Below are 18,401 nucleotides of genomic sequence, written 5' to 3' on the forward strand. Positions count from 1 at the left end.
GTCATTCTAATTTTTATACTTATTTCCCCTGTATCCATTAGTATACAACTGTCAAAAAATCTTTTCCTCATTCCTGATCTGGCCAGTCACCTGCCCATATTCTCACCAATACTGTTCTCTGCTGTCTCTAAATAGACTTTTTCTAACCATGTCATCAACTGACTGCTGCAGTCTGGCTGGGCACAAAATCACGAGCCACCACACAGCTTGTAGATTCAAACAGCAACTCTTTATTCCCGAACTCACACCAGCCGTCTACAATCACGTTCTGGGGAAATCCACGTTCTCTGCCCAAATCCACCCCCACTGGGCTTCTGTCTCCCAAAAAATACTGTCTGAATCCTGTGAGAACTCAAGGGGAACTCAGGCAGCAGGATATGCCCTATTCTCAGCAGGAATAACCTTAAACCTGGAACCACCCTAAACCCGGATTGTCCTAAACCGGGAACGCCCTAAACCCGGATCCACCCTGGTCCTTGAGCAAGGTCACCTTACATGCAATGTCACTGCAAAATGTCCTATTTCCACGAGTCCTTCCACTAAGCAACATGGGGTATGCTGGCAAGGAAATTGTCATACCTACTTGGCTAATGGCTCCCAGCAACTGACTAGTCTTTTATCCACTCAGCTGCTTACAAAGATTAATAGGCAATTTGTCATTGCCTAAACCAGCAGTCTTCCCTTGCTCTTCATCAACTTAACTTTATTGCACTTGATGTTCAGCAAAACCTTGATACTTACTATGGTCTCCCTGAGTGCTTCTCTCTTAACAGTTCCTTCAGTGTGAAGGTTTAGTCCTTAGCGCAGCTAGATTCCATGGTGTTTGAAAACTCTGGACTTCAATTCTTCTGCAAAAGCTCTCCCCCTACCCTCCGCCAAAAAAATTAGCTACAATTGATATAAATACTACATTCTCAACTCCTTGCAATGACAGTCCCTCTCCCATCTTCATCCCATCCCTCATAAATTCCCCTATCATGCAACTGTGACTCTGCCTGCATTTCCCAGACTTCTCCATGCAGGATTCTCCCTTTTAGTTTTCTACAGCCCATTAAATCTGCCAAAAGTATATATTTACAATATATTTGGTTATATGCAAATTTAGCAGAACAAAGCAAGAAGCCAATTTCTGAATCTTTGTGTCTCTAAAACACTAAATAAAAGTGAGTTCACTAAAATATCAAATTCTGTTCCTAAGCTATCAACTAATGTCTCATACTTCGTCAATTAAAGATTTAATACTCATTCATAGCATTAAGTTGTAAACATACTGCATACTGAAACAACTCTTTTACACAGAAAACAATTTTTACCAACTTCATATACTTTAAACGGAAAAATAAATTGTCTACAAGTAGCATGACTAACATGTCATCTTAATTTAAAAACCAAATGTTATTCCAAAATCATTTATGTAACAATCTCAAATTTCAAACAGTGCTCAATACAATAAAAAAATTTAAATATCCTGAGGAAGCAGTACTATGAATAAACTACAATTAAGATCCCAAAGAGATGCTTGCTCAATTTTAAGTGATTCTAACATAGGAGTTTTTACCAGAGCAACCTGAGGAAACGTTTCAAAATATTATATACACACCACCCCAACAGCAGGTCAAGAATGAGGCCAGCCAACTCTCTGTCATGCCGACTTAGGAACCGACTTCCTCAACAAGACTGCAAAAGTGCAAGCAGTAAAATCAAGAATTAATAAGTGGCCAGGCATGTTGGCACACGCCTGTAATCCTAGTGGCTTAGGAGGCTGAGGTAGGATGATCATGAGTTCAAGGCCAGCCAGCTTCAGGAACTTAGACCCTAAGCAACTCATTGAGACCTTGTGTGTTTTATTTAAACACAAAAAAGGGCTCGGGGTGTGGCTTAGTGGTTAAGTGTCCCTGAGTTCAATCCCTGGCAGCCCCTACCCCGCAAAAAAGAATAGTATGGTGTCAAACTAAAAAGGTTCTTCAAAGCAAATGAAACAATCAAGAACATGAACAGAGCCTACAGAATGGGGGAAAATCTGTGCCACCTACACCTCAGATAGAGCAGGATATATAATCTCCAGGATATATAAAGAACTCAAAGAACCTAACACCAAAAAAAACAAATAACCCAATCAAAAAATGGGCAAAGAAACTGTACAGAAACATCATAGAAGAAACACAAATGGTCAACAAATGTGAAAAATGTTCAACATCTCTAGCAATTAGGAGAAATGCAAATTAAAACTACACTGAGATTCCATCTCACTCTGGTCAGAATGGCAATTATCAAGAATGCAAGTAACAATAAATGTTGGCAAGGATGTGGGAGGGAAAGGCACATTCATACGTTGCTGGTAGGATTGCATGCTAAAAATTAGTACAACCACTATGGAAAGCTTAGAGATTTCCTCAGAAAATTTGGAATGAAACTACCTTTAAAAAAAATTTTTTTTAGTTATACATGGACACAATATATGTATTTTTATGTGGCACTGAGGATCAAACAGCCCCTGGAATGTCCATCTGACCCAGTTATCCCACTCCTCGGCATATACCCAAAGGACTTAAAATCAGCATACTACAGTGATGCAGCCACGTCAATGTTTACAGCAGCTCAATTCACAATAGCTAAGCTATGGAACCAAACTACGTGCCCTTTAACAGATGAATGGATAAAAAAAAAATATGAGGTGTATGTACACTAAAGAATATTACTCATAAAGTATGATGAAATTATGACATTTGCTAGCAAATGGGATGGAACTGGAGACTGTCGTGTTAAGTAAAATAAGCCAATCCCCCCAAACCAGAGGCCCAATGTTCTGATAACCAAATGCTAACACAANGGGGGGGGGGGGGGGGGGGGGGGGGTGGAGAGTGTAAGTTCATTGATTAGACAAAGGAGAATGAAGGGAAGAGAGGGGAGATGGGAACAGATGACAGTGGAATGTATTGAACATAACTTTCCTATGTTCCTATAGGAATACACCACCAGTGAAACTACATCATCTACAACAAGAATGTGACCCTAATTAGAGTAAGTCATACTCCACTTAGTATGTCAATATACTCTATTATAGTCATGAATATCTAAGAAGAATTTTTTAAAAAATGAGGCCAAACATATGAATTTACAGACAAAAGCTCTCCAGTATTTTCTGATGTTTGAACAATACTGGTTAAGAACTAATTCTATGACATGGCTTCAACTTATCTGAATGTTTTAAAATATTTTTAAACATTTTCACTGTTTCAAAGGCCAAAGTTATTTACAAGTGTATCTCGCTGAAAGATCTTGTGTATTTTTTGTTAACCGAGTCACTTTTCAAAGCTCTTAAGTATCAATCTACAGAAAATGAGATGCTCTTAAGTGGTATTTTCTTTTGGTTCATAGAGGAATAGTTCACTAGTGAACTACTACAAGTTGTTAAATACTCATATACACTAAACACTTTTTTAATAGAAAAAAATTACCTTAGAATAATTCTTCCAATATTACATATCTAGAAGATATTCAACTTTTTTAAAAAATAGAAAAATATTTAAAATCACTTAAGACTAAACTACTTTGTTAGGAAAAAATCTAAAATCAATAATATATTAAAGGATACTAACAAAACCTCAAAACTAAATAATTTTCAAGAGTATTTTTCTTTGTTGAGTTTAGATCTAAATTATGTTTGGAAATTCTTGGATCACATGCTCTATAAATAATATAAAATTCCATTATTATTTAGAAACAACTCTACTATCATTCTAAAAGGGTTTAATCTCCTGACTCAAGGGACAGTTTAAGTGAATAATCATCTTCATACAATCTTAAATATTAAAAAATGACCCTATGTGCTGGGTTGTATCTCGGAGGTAGAACACTCACCTAGCATGCATGACGCACTGGGTTTGACCCTCAGCACCACATAGAAATAAAATAAAGGTATTGTGTCCTCCTACAACTAAAAATAAATATTAAAATAAAAGACTCTAAAAATTATCTAAAGGGATTTAAAGATTCAAATTCTAATCCTTTTAACTTCAAATCAATCAAATTCCATTATCTCTATCACCTGCTTTTAGTTACGTATTTGGAAAAATTGTCCACGTTTAATTTATGTGTTTAGGGTTTTCCTATGCATTTAAAAATGTAACAAACAAGGCTGAAACAGGAGAATCCAGAGTTCAAAGCCAGGCACGAAGTGAGGACGAAGCAACTCAGGGAGACTGTGTCTCTAAGTAAAATACAAAATAGGGCTGGGTTGTGGCTCAGTGGTAGAGCGCTAGCCTAGCATGTGCAAGGCCCTGGGTTTGACCCTCGGCGCCACATAAAAATAAACAAATGAAATAAAGGTATTGTGTTCAACTACAACTAAAAATAAGTTTTTGTTATTGTTGTTGTTTTAAATGCACTGCTTTAACAATCTTCCTTTGGGAAAACCTATCATTCCCTTCCTATCTCAGGGATTCTGCACTTTCTGAACAATTAAAGCCAGAAAAGCTTCCCTTTCTCTATGGCAGTTAAGATTTTTACTTCAGTCCTGAGAAAGCTTTTGGCTTTTGAAACAAGATGTCTGCTCCTTTTCCAGACCCCATACTTTGGAAAAGTTTCACACCCTGCACTCTAGTTCTGGTGTTAAGACACGATATACAGACTCTTATTTCCTCGTTCATATAATCGCCTGGGTTCTATATATACAAATATGTACACACAAAAATATACCTAATGGCAGATTTTTCATAAATATTCCATCTATTATAAATATTGGTTACTCAAGAGTTGTTTTAGAAAATTAGTGCAATGTATTAAAATCAAGTGTTAGGAAATTTCATGGCTTCACTTATGATAGCTTTTATTTTGGAAATGAACTATTATTAAACTGTATCTAAACCTGGATTACAGTTGAATTATGTTCAGTGCTTCTTTAAAAAAATGTACTGCTTTAAAGGGGAAACAAAAGAGGTTGCAAATGGAATTGATAAAACTAATATGAATTCACATAGGCTAAGGGTTAATAAGGTTTTTTAAAATTTAACAAAGTCATTCTTAGGTGAAAAATTAAATTGCCAATTTAATTTTCTACACAACGCTTCTTAAATAAATATACCTGTTTACAATTTCAGTGTCTAAAATCAAGCATCTGAAAATGGCTAAGTTAAAAAATAAGACACAAATTTTCTTATCCCGTACCACTACAATATTTTAAATGCATAGGAATACAACAACAAACTCAAAAGAAAAAAAAATAGTGTTTTATTAACTACCACACTGTTATAATACACTTGAAACGTACAATAAGGTAGCCTTTAAATCTGAGGTGGTCTTAAAGATAACAAATGAACAGAATTCCAAATTTCTGAAATAGGTGAACTGCTGCAGTTATAGGTATACATTTAGGAAAATTGTATAGCTCTTACAAGACCAGCAATGTAACTTTATTTTGTACATTTTTAATTGAAAATATAAACAATAATTAAAAAATAAAAAGAAAATACAGCATAATAAAAAACATACGTTTCTCAATTAAATGTATTGGATACATATAAATTTTAAGGGAAGAAGCAAAAAAAAAGGAAAATGGTTGATATTTAAGTGCAGACTGACTACCTAGACAAAACAAACAAACAAAAAAACTTAAAAAAATATCATAAAATGTCTAGTTTTCTATGACTAATATCCATATAGTTGGAGTATTGTCACTATGGAAGTGATTTTGTTATGTTTGCATATGTTATACTTTACTGGTAATTTACATGATGGCTTTTAAGGCCCTGGCAGACATGGTTTTTGGAAACAAGATTGGATAAAAATCACCGCTAAGACGCAATACACCTTATTTATTTTTCTTTCATTTTTTTTTTTTTTGGTCCTCCAATATTCAAGAAAAGGGCTAATTCACTATAACATTTTCTTACCACCCAAATGCCTCAACCTATACATTTTAAACTTTTTTTAAACATTGGTTATATTGCCCAACTTCGTTATTGAAAGAATATTAACAAGACATTATTTTGGCAAATTAAATCTTAAACATGGCTTTTCAACAGGATTTAAAAGGTGACTATCCCTAGAGTTCCATGTTAAAATGTAGTTTTCAAAATCTTACAAGAGTAATGCTTAAAATATTGTACATAGTTAACCTAATTAAAATAATTAGCTTCAAAATGACAAATTGATAAGCTAAGTAAAGCCTACACTATGTAACATTTGCTTGGAAACTTGATTTGTCAGTTATGCATAATAAAAATTCCAGTCATCAAGAAAATTACAAAAATTTTTATCATAACATGATTTCTTTCACCCACCAACTTTTTTTTTTTTATCTTACAATAGATAAATACCAACATGTTCTCATTTTTACACTAAACCACACAGGATTGATGCATTTGGTTAGACTACCATTCGCATTGTTAAATTCAATTTTCTCTTTATATAACTTGGTAAAATTTCATTTCTTCTAGATTCCAAAAGTACCTACAAAACCCATGCAATTTTACCATTTTTAATATACTATGGAATATCATACAAAGTAAGGCATTTCAGTGTCATGTATAACCAAGTTACTGTCAATCCAAAAATTTTTGCACATCAATAAAAAGATATCTAAGAACTTAGGAACAATATTCTTCTCACTACTGTATAAAAATAACCACAATGAATAAGTATTTGTGTAATATTTACTCCATTGTCTCATTTCCAGAAACTGTCACAAGCTGTAAAGGTATTTCAGTGTTGGTAAGGATATCCTGATTGCTGGTGGCAGAAGTATTAACAGTTCCTATCCCTGAAACAGAACCTTGTTGAATATTTGCAAGGATAAGTGTTGTTCCTCCTGCAGTTATCAAAGTATCATCTCGCCCAGCTTCCACAGAGGCTAGCACTGTACTGCTAGAGTGAATAACTTTTTTGTTTTGATGTGTTTTAATATGTTTGGCAAGGTGGTCACTTCTCATAAAACGTTTTGAACATTCTGGACAAACAAATTTCTTCTCACCTGTTAAGAAAAAAAAAATTGTTACTTAGTTTTAAAAATTCAATCTCAAATAGTCAGATAGAATTCTCTCTTAAAGCCAAAACTGATGGTTGAGGGTGAAAAGCAGGGATCTACTAAAATTGTATTAGTTTCATGAGCTGCTTCCTCAAGATTCCTCTTATTGAATATCTCTCCAAAATTAATTCCATCTTTACTTCTGGATGAAAAGCAATCCTCAAACATATTATATGAGAGACTAATAAACTATAATAATATTTTGATTTGAAACACCTCTGGTTAAAGCCTGTAGTCCCTGTGACTTTAGAGGTTGAGTCAGGAAGACCACAAATTCGAGGCCAGCCTGGGCAATTTAACGTAGCTCAGTGGTAGAGTGCACAAGGTCCTGGGTTCAATACTATTTAACCTTTGTTTGGAAACAATCAAGGTGAAAGAAATAGAAACCAGCTAATAAACACAATCATCCATATGTAACACACTTCTTTTCATATCCACAATACTAAACTTTCAACTCTTAAATATGAACTCAAGTAACAACACTGAGCACTTCCAGAGTAAAGCAAAGATGTGTAAGCTTTAGGCTCAAAAAGATTGAGTAGTATCAAGAATAATGGAGATGGCTACCTGACATGGTTTCAGTTGGAATAACCAATATCAGCTTGATATACCAAGATTTTAAAGGTATTAATAAATGATGCCTAAATTTACTTTCTAGCAAGAATACTTAATACAAAAGACAGATTGAGTTTCTACTATATCAATAACCTACTACATAAGAGGGTTATGAAAGAGAAGACAAAGGGGAACCTAAAAGGAATCAAGAGTGAAATCAATCAATAAATCTAGTAAACAGTTTCTTAATTTCTTTCTTCAAAAATGTTTTAGTGGGGGGGGGGTTGGGATTATGGCTCAGAGGTAGAGCGATCGCCTCGCACATGCAAGGCCCTGGGTTCGATCCTCAGCACCGCATAAAAATAAATAAATAAAAATGTTTTAGTGGGGCTGGGTGTTGTGGCTCAGCAGCAGAGCACTCGCCTTGCAGGTACGAGAACCTGGGTTCGATCCTCAGCACCATGCAATCCCAGCAGTTTGGAAGGCTGAGGCAAGAGGATTGCAAGTTGAAGGCTGGCCTTAGCACTTCCCTAAGTAACTTAGTGAGACCCTATCTCAAAATAAAAAAAAAAAAAATGAGGGCTGGGATTGTGGCTCAGAGGTAGAGCACTCGCTAGCACTTGTGAGATGCTGGGTTTGATCCTCAGCACCACATAAAAATAAATAAAATAAAGGTATTGTGTCCAACTACAACTAAAAAATAAAAATTAAAAAAAAGAAAGAAAGAAAGAAAAGGGATGGGAATGTGGCTCAGTGATAAAGCACATCTGAGTTCAATCTCTAGTACACCCCCACCCCCAACAAGGTTTACCTAGCTTCCATTTCTGTACCTTTACTCTAGGTAAGTCCATATTAGCCCTAATGCATTAACCACGACGCAATAACCTCCTAGTCTTACCTTCTCCAAGCCAATAAAACATCAGACTCATTTTCCCAAATATTACACTATAAAACTTCATCTTTGTACTAAATGATATGTAATGCAAGGGTAACTTCAAGATAACCCAACAGTTCAGATGCTCCATTGCCTTTACAGGTCCTTCTATAACATGCCTCAATCCTACATAACAGAAATAGTTTATGTAAAAACTTTAAACTTCACTCATGCTCTTACTTCTATCAACACACCACCATTTTTTAGAAAAATACTTCCCAATATTTTTTTTGAAGATCAGTCATAAGAGATGTTCCACAACAAATAGCACAATGATCAAATGAGGTTGGGAAAACTTAATACATATTATACCATCCATTAAAGACATATGATGTTCATTTAGCTTTCAATTTAAAAATTCTAAGAAGTACTCCCTTGTAGGTATTTGTATCCTCTTTAACCCACTTATTTGATCATAGACTTTTTCCTCCATTTACATTATTTCCTTTTAAAACTTACTGACCAAATTGCAATAAAGAAAAGTTTTAAGGTTTACTACCCAAGGATGCCTTTATATATCAAGCAATAATTATCTTTCCTTCTGAGAATATCCAATAGCACAAACTATAATATAAAATCTTTTCACTATCTACCTTTTTTTGGGGTGGAGGGGTACCAGGGAATCCCCAGCTACCCCTACCCCCTTTTTGGTATTTTATTTAAAGACAGGGTCCCACTAAATTGCTGAGGCTGGCTGTGAACTCAAAATCTTCCTGTCTCACCCTCAAAAGAAATTGGGATTACAAGCGTGTGTCACCAGGCCTGGCTTCTATTTTCATATACTGTTTGTTGCAAGTTAATCTTATCTGACTAGTACCTAATGAAAGATATAGAAGTAGAATATCTAATATGTGTAATGCTTTATACTTCACTGATTGTTTTATATAGTATCTAAAGTCAAAGTAAAAAGCATAAAGCAGAAACAGGGACAGTTTATTTGCTTATCTACTAGAGAACTTAGATTGGAATCCAGATGTTGCAGACTTAATCCAACATTGCTCTCCATTTCACCATGCTTTTTTTTCCTAAACTCTCTAAAAATTGTGTAACAGTATCTATTTTCCAATTCTTTAATGTTGATCATAGACTGATGAATGAATGCTTTAAATTTTTTTTTTTTTTAGTTTTATATGGACAGCATGCCTCTATTTTATTTATTTTTATGTGGTGCTAAGGATCGAACCCAATGCTTCACACGTGCTAGGCAAGTACTCTGTCAATGAGCTACAGCCCCAGCTTAAATAAATACATTGATCATGTAATTTTTACATGGTAGCAAGAGGAAACTATCTCTAAATTATTAGTACATTAGACTTCAGCTTGGATCAGTCCTGGGGTCTACCTCATGTAACAATCACATAATGCTATGTAAAAACAACCAAATAATGTTCATGTACAAATATGGCATAATAAATCCCACTATTATGTATAACTACAATATACCAATAAGAAAATTTTTTAAAAAATCAAAGGAGAATTTCAACCTCAACAATGCCTTGGGTATTCTTCAGTGGAATGTCTTTCCCTTACCTCAAGATAAATTACTAATAGGAATGGTGAAATACCCAAATTTAATAGAAGAAAAGGTTTACTCTTTGCTACAGTGTTAGGAGGAAAGAACAACAAGATGGATCAAGAGTAAAAGTAACCAATTTAAAATGAACAAAATAGGTAGATCTTAAAATATTCTACAATGTCAACAAAAGCTAACCAAAATCTTCATAAAATAAAACTTAGTTTTATAAGATAGTTCACATTGGCTTATTCTTTAGAATTAATGTTTTTATATTAGTGTTACTGAAGGTAAAACTGTGATATAATTAGTCATCAACATTAAATTCAGCAAATATTAGAGGGAATGGGGGTAAAGCTCAGGGTATAGTGTACGTTTAGTATATGCAAGGTCCTTGGATCAATCCCCAGCACACAAACGCATAAAAAAAAATCAAATATAAAATATCATTAACCTGTATGTGTCCTTCTGTGCCTCTGTAATTCATCACTTCGAGTAAATCTTTTGCCACAGAACATCCAGTTACAAATAAAAGGGCGCTCTCCAGAATGCCAACGCAGATGCGCTCTCAGATGTGAGGTCTTCCCATAGACTTTACCACATCCTGGTATATGACAAATGTGTTGCTTCTTTTTCCCAAGATTGGTACCTCTAAAAAAAAAAACACACACACACAGAATAATATACACTTATATGAAAGTATTCAAATGGACATTACCATTTATATCATATATCCATCCTCATGTTGCGTTTCAAAAAGAAGACATTATCAACATGAAATCAGAAATCAAAACTATTTTTATCTCTTTAAATAAAAATTTATATATTTTAAACATGTTTTACATGTTAACTTTATTTCAGAATTAACGATTGCTTTCCAAATGTAAATATACTCAAGAATTATGTAATTATGAATATACATGAATATACAGTAAAGCTCTTTACTAGTCTGTCGAAATCAATTCTCAAATACTAGGCATAGGCCCAATTCAATTAATTGTATGGGAAACTGTTATTATTAAAATAGTCATGTCATGTCAGATAATTTTTTAAATATTTAAACCAAAATACAAATGCACAAATTTAACTGAGCATGGGCATGATTAAAAAGAATATAGGTAGTTTAAGAAGACTGTAAATAAATTAACATGATTTAAGCATATTTATTCAAATAAATCAACGCGATTTAAGCATATTTTTAAAATATTTGAATAGCTACACTTTATATATATGTTAACTTTGGACAAAGCTTTTTTGATTTTTTTTAAATTTAACTAAAGCTATGGTCTTAACTCACATCATTCAATGAAATCAAAATTACTTTTACAGTTAAATTACTTCTGCCATAAATTATGCAAAGGTATCCAAAATAATACATAAGGGATAACAAAATAACATCTTTTCCATGTCATATAAATTTGACATTACATTTCAGTATTTGATACCAACAACAGAGTTTGGGAGACATGTGCTTTGATGAGTGAACAGAGGCATCTAAACTTTTTTGATTCCAGAACTATTATAGGGACAGTATTAAAGTCTACAACAAAAATCAAGCTGTTATTAAAATTGTAGTTTTTTTTTTTAACATGACGTTTTGGACACAACAATTACCAAAATCACATTGTATAAACTTCGCAATGTTTCTCTGAGATTTAACAGTATATTTAATCCCCCATCTGCCCTCCTCCCCCAATCTCACAGTCTAGGTGTAGCCTATAAACTTTCCATATCCTATAAATCCTCCTGTATACAATACACCTATTGTTTCTCAAATTTTACTGGAAAAATGCATATTTCCCCACATTTATATTTTAATGTACTCACACTCAGTAGCATGTGAAATTGCCATAGGACAAACAGTGCTAAACGGTGCAGTGCTGGCTGTTAGGTGCCATAGGTGTTCTGAACAGGGAGACATCAATGTGGGCTCCAGTAGTTAGAGAAGACTTCGTGGAGGAGGTGGGTAGGATTTAGATAGAAAGAAGGGAAGGCATTCCAGGCAGAGGAATAGCATAAGTAAAGACAAGGAGGAGTCATGCTGTTGTCTCAAGGGCAAGGATGTCATAATCTAACACAATTCTAGTTCCTGCTCCAGTCCACCCCCATTTTCTACAACTCTCTTCAAAGAGCTGGGTTTCTGAGTGAAAGGTTTTTCTGGCTCACTTGCAATGCCAAAGTTTGATTGTTTCCATTTCATTCAGCTTCTTAAAAATTTGCTTTATCCTTAATAGCCCTAAGAAAAACAGCAATGTTTGTGGCTAGTAGTGTACAAACCAATTTTACGTATTGTGTTCACCATAGCAATTTCACAGACAACCCAATTCAGTTCACTTGTATATTCATGACCTCTTGCCTCTCCTCTAAGATTACCACTTAGGTGAATCAATGTGCTTTTTATAAACTCAAAAGTGTTATTTCACAAACTCAGCAAAATTTAGCCTGGGAGCACTAACAAAGCCTAAGAATCTAACAACTCAACACAACAAATTTGGGTTCTCAAAAAACCAAAAAATTAGTAGGGAAAGATGTTTCAATTGAATCATAAGAGAAATATTCACTGTTTAAAATGGGATCAGTATCTATCTAAGAAAGAAAAAAATGGAGCACAGTCATACATAAATACTATAATTTAAGGGAAATGCTCAACATTCAAGTCCAAGTTTCCACTTCAAAAGGAAATTTGAGGCTAGGGCTGTAGCTCGGCAGTACAGCACTTGACTAACATGTATGAAGTGCTGGGTTCAATCGCAAGCACCACAAAAAAGAAAAGGTGGGGGTATTTGATTCAAGATTAAGATCTAAATATACTAGATATGAATTTTTGCCATGTCCTATGATGGAAGGGAAAAGGACTGAAGTGAATTTCTCAACAAAGAAAAGATTCACACATCTTTTTTGCGGGGGAGGGTGACTGAACTCAGGAGCACTTGAACACTGAACCATATCCTCAGCCCTATTTTCTATTTTATTTAGAGACAGGGTCTCACTGATTCCTTTGCAGCCTCGCAGTTGCTGAGGCTGGCTTTGAACTCACGATCCTCCTATCTCGGCCTCCTGAGCCACTGGGATTACAGGCGTGTGCCATTGTGCCCGGCTTATAACTCTTCTTCTTGACTGACACATAATTAGATACCACTAATACCTATTATATAGCCACTAGCACCTATTAGATAACCTAAAAAACTAACAATTTTAAGTTTCTATTCGTAAGTGCATAGTGATTTAATGACCACACAGAATAAATAATGCAAAATTCTGGGTGGAGTTAAGAAAAGTTGAATAAATCTAGTTTCTCTTGGTTAGGGTGGGAGAAAACAAGACAAACTAAATGCTGACAAAACAAATTTTACAAATTAACTTAAAAAATATGGATCAAGGCTTTAATGCATACAAAACCTACACAATAATAATGTCTTTAGAATTCTACATTACTTTATTACAATCAAGATGTCTCCTCTACTGGTGTTTCTCAAGGTTGGTTCTGCTCAATAAATATTGGCTAAATGAATATGTTTTTATTATTTTTACACCTTGCTCAAAAAGGGAAACAAAACTCAGTTCTCTAAAGATGAATGAAATTAACTCTCAAAAAATGCCATCTTGCTCGTATTCTTTTAAAAAAAATTTTAAGAAAATGACTGGGAAAAAAAGGGCCAATTTTTTTTTTTTTTTAAATCTTACATGCCACTTCTCTTCCTTGCAGAATGTTATGAAATATTTTGGACTTACTATATGTTAGTGCTTCTACTAATTAGATGCAACAATTGCAATTTATACAAGTGTTCCTATCTCATACACACACACACACACACACACACACACTAGTTGTATATTGTTCAAATGAGTTTTAATAGACAATATAGTTTTCTTCTTAAGAACCTTGATTTTTATTACTTACAGGAAGCTATTTTTTAAAACAAAGTAAAAATTGTCCTAGAAAAAAGCGAGTGAATATTTTTCTAATTCTCGGGCTTTTAACACATGATAACAAGGAATCTAATAAAACACTGACCAATTTAAATTTTGTGTTTAAAAAAAAGTCTGTCAACCATACGATGGAACTACTTATATATAACAATGCGTTCTGCAAACTATCGACATAAAGCTGAAGGCAATATAAAACCGGCAAAAAATATATGCACATGACAGTTAATACACAAATTAAAAGATTCACAAAAGACAAACAATTCACAAGAAATTTTTAAATGGCAAAGTAACAACCAAAAAAATGTTCAACCTCGCCAAGTAAAACAATACTGATATTATTTTCACATGTCAGCTTTAAAAGGTTAAAAAATATGATTAAAATCCAGTGTTTGGGACTGGGGTTGTAGCTCAGTGATAGAGCGCTTGCCTCGCTTGCACAAGGCCCTGGATTTGATCCTCAGCACCAAATATAAATAAACAAATAAAATAATGGCATTGTGTCCATCTACAACATATATATATATAAATATAATAACAAAATCCAGTGTTGGTCAGGATGTGAAAATGCAGATATTCTAATACAACGCTGGTGGGAGTTGAAATTGATTCAGCCTTTCTAGCAGAAAATTCTTTGACCCAGCAATTCTAGTTCTGCCAATTTATACTAATGAGATAATCAGACAAATTTGCAAAGACCTATGTGAGGATTATGACAAGCCCCAACAAAAGAAAATACTAAATTATTACACATCATGCAATAGAATACTTCAGACATAAAAATGATACAAACTAGACTTGGAAATATGGTGACAAAGTTTTCAAAATAAGAAGAGACAAATAAAACAGTGAGGAGATAATGATTCTACGTTAAAATACATGTAATATCTGAAAGGATACATAACAAAGTGCTATAGTGGTTAATATTAAAGTAGGTTAGGATTTTGGAGTTTTAAAAATATTATTCTATATTGCTGAATTTTTAGGAATATATGTTAGTTTAGCACATAGCAATTAATTAAAAGATTTTTACTTTAAAGAACAAATGAAACAGGCCAGGCCTAGGTCTACAATTAGATTTGATTTTCATAAGTTCTCTAAAATAAGAATTTCAGAAGTTATTGCCTAACAAGAATTTTTTTGAACAAATAAATTTAAAACAACTGATTACAATAAATGCAAACACCTAAGGATATAATGCAAAAGCAGATTCACTCTATAGATAGTAGTATAATGGCAAAATCTTTGGAGTAAGTATTTGTTTGTTCTTCTCTATAGCTCACTTATAAGACATACTGGAATATATTAAGTTCACAATGTTAGCAGATATTAGCTATTAGTAGTAGTAGTAATAGCAGCAGTTGTAGTAGTATTGCAAATGGGCTGGCCAGTGTACAAATCAGCTAATAAGACCAATCCAAAAAGGCAGAGAAAGTTGATCTTGTCAGATAAACTGCATATATTTATATACACCCTTCTATTTTACAGTATATTTTGTCACTTAAACTGTACTTAACAGTAGTGGGTGTTAAGACCTTTCACTATGACCAAGAAATTGTTCAGTATAGCTTTACAGTTCTACCAGTTTTTGCTCATGTATTTCAAAGCTATAGAAAAAAGTACTATGAATATTAAATCTGTTTGATGGAAACTTGATATTATTAACAAGAAATATATCCATGTCTGTCCACTTGAAGCTTTAAACCTTAATCCCATCTTGCCTGATAACAATACTGCTATCCAAGTTTTCTCTTTCTCAAAAGTTGACCTGATGCATAATTTATGCATCATCTTCAACATTGCTACATCAATTATTTGAGGTGTTGTTTAAAAATGAGTCACAGTCTCTTAGTCAATAAGCTTAACATCTGACACAAATACTAATGGTTTGAGTTTATTCCTGTCATGTTATTGTCTTAGTATTTAGTTAAAAAAAAAAAACTGACTTGAAATACTAAAAAAAATCCACCCCCCCAATCAGGCCATTTATTCCCATTTCTGTTGAAAATGAAAATGTTTGTGCTTATCAGCTATTTCTGAATTTTCTAATAAAAACAATATTTTTATGTAACTGTAATACTCAAGAATTTTTTTAATCTGTATTTAAGCAAAACCCATTGCTAGTCTGCTAACAGTATTATTTCTAATATGGGCCAATAAAATTGCATCTGTTACATTGTTTTTAAAAAACTACATAATTTTAGTTTTAAAGGCATTCATATCTGAAAATTCAATTTCATATTTTTATTTTCTAATTTATATCACAGTCTTTTACAGTCACACACCCAAAAATGATCATGTAATGAATAATTTTCCAAATTAAGTGACATGGCATACGATATTTTAAAAATTTGGGGTGGTGATATTAGTACTCTTAAAAACAAACAAACACAAAAACAAAAACATAAGGAGTATGGTTCATGTATGCATACCTCCCACCGCCTTCTTTACAGTTGGGACAGGTGCAAGCTACCCTCCGAAGTCTTTTTCCTTCTTGATGTTGTTGGTCCCCTTCTTCATCTACCACCTGTACTCTTAAGTGTGTTAGATCATTGGTATTCAATGTAGAATCACCACTGAGCTGCCACTCTTCAGGATCAGGTTCTTCTTCCTTGATCCTAATATCTAAAGAAAAAAACAAATGCAAATGAGAAGCAGCCCACTGGCCCTGAAAGAAAGCATGAGAGCTAAACTTCTCTAACTCAATATTAGGTAAAAACTAAACAAAACAAAAAAGTAAGTCTTTGTTCCTCCTGGCTTATTGTTTTCAAAACAATTTTATTCTAAATAGCAAAGATAAACCAAAAATGGGAATAAAGCCAGCAGGACAGCTTACTTTTTAAAGAATTCAATAAGAGTGAAACTTCAGTTAAGAGTTTATTGGTCAATAAATCCAGTGATCAATGTAAAACGAAACAAATTCTAATGCCTTTAATCTCTCATAATTTACATCTATAATCTCACAGTTTATATCTATTCTGCCTATCTGTAGGTAATATATGGAATGCAAAAGGCAGCATTCACTTGAAACTGTTGCTTACAAACTTAAGCTTTAAAAGTCAACCATTAAGGGCTAAGGCTGTAGCTTATTGGTCAAGCGCCTGCCTGGCATGTGTGAGGCACTGGGTTCAATCCTCAGCATCACATAAAGATAAAGATACTGTGTGTGTTATCTTTGTTTGTACGTGGCGCTGAGGATCGAACCCGGGCCACACGCATGCCAGGCGAGCGCGCTACTGCTTGAGCCACATCCCCAGCCCCTGTGTGTGTTATCTACAAACTAAAAAATATTTAAAGAAAAAAAAAAGTCAACCATTACTACCAGGCGCAGTGGCACACACCTGTAATCCCAGCAGCTCAGGAGGCTGAGGCAGGATGATTTCGAGTTCAAAGCCAGCCAGCCTTAGCAAAAGTGAGGCACTAAGCAACTCAGTGAGACTCTGTCTTAAAAACAACAACAACAACAAAAAATAGGGCTGGGGGTGTGGCTCAATGGTTGAGAGTCCCTGCGTTCAATCCCTGGTACAAAAAAAAAAAAAAGTCAACCATTACTAAAATGATCTATAATGTCCACAACATTACTATAAGAAGGACATATAGCAATAAGAGACAGTTTCTATTTGAGAAGTTTTACCATCCTGGGGACAAAATGAGCATGCAATAATTGAAGAATGGATATGGCAGGAAGCTGTGTTACTTTCTCAGCAGAAATGACTATTATACAATAATGCTGTAATAATACAACATCATTTTCTAAGTGAAAGTAAGAGAACTAATCAAGTTTTTTTTCATCTCAGAAAACTGATTTTTTTTAAAAAAAATGATGATTTAGAACACTGAATTAACCTCCTTTAATAAAACAAATTCCTGCACATTTTTAATGTAGCTCAATAGAAGATCATGTGCTTAGTGCATTTGAGGACCTGGGTTCAAACTCCAGCACCGTCCCCCACCCACCAAAAAAACCCCTATCAAATAACTTGACTTTACATTAATAAAAATTAGAACATATAATCAACAATAAAAAAAAAACTGCATCAAACAGGTTTAAACTATTTTTTTTTAAACCAGAATAACCACTCCAAAAATCAAGGGGGGGAATTAGATGAAAGATTTTGGCCTAGGCAACTAAGTAGATGGTGAAATAGGAACTAATACTAGATAAGGTCCAGATGGAGAGGGACAGTTGTTAATTCGATCATTGAGTTTTAACTATTTGAGATATACAGAAGTAAAGAAACTAGTCTTACAGGTTTAGAGCACAGAAAGAGGTATATGCTAGAGATACATAGTTGGGAATTCTCACTATGCTACTGAGTCCATCCACCGTAGTTTATATCACTCAGGCACTATGAGAATGAGGATAGAAGGTGAGCTATAAGGAACACAAACATTTAAGGGATGAGAAGGAAGCAGCCAAGAAAATATGGTAAATAAAAGGAAAGAAT

General features: G+C 34.0%; 1 protein-coding gene across 1 annotated transcript in view; it reads right to left on the reverse strand.

Annotated features, from left to right (window-relative positions):
- Window positions 1-5,206: 5,206 nt before the first annotated feature.
- Window positions 5,207-18,401, reverse strand: part of Sp3 (Sp3 transcription factor) — a 53,692-nt gene continuing 40,497 nt past the window's right edge. Inside the window, exons 4-6 of the mRNA XM_048811968.1 lie at window positions 16,386-16,578; window positions 10,481-10,677; window positions 5,207-6,970 (exon numbers count right to left, since the gene is read on the reverse strand). Coding sequence (XP_048667925.1) covers window positions 6,654-6,970; window positions 10,481-10,677; window positions 16,386-16,578 — 707 coding nt within the window. The 3' untranslated portion in view covers window positions 5,207-6,653. The remainder of the gene's footprint in view (window positions 6,971-10,480; window positions 10,678-16,385; window positions 16,579-18,401) is intronic.

This window comes from Marmota marmota, unplaced genomic scaffold, assembly GCF_001458135.2.
Source record: "Marmota marmota marmota unplaced genomic scaffold, marMar, whole genome shotgun sequence".
NCBI classification, from domain to species: domain Eukaryota; kingdom Metazoa; phylum Chordata; class Mammalia; order Rodentia; family Sciuridae; genus Marmota; species Marmota marmota.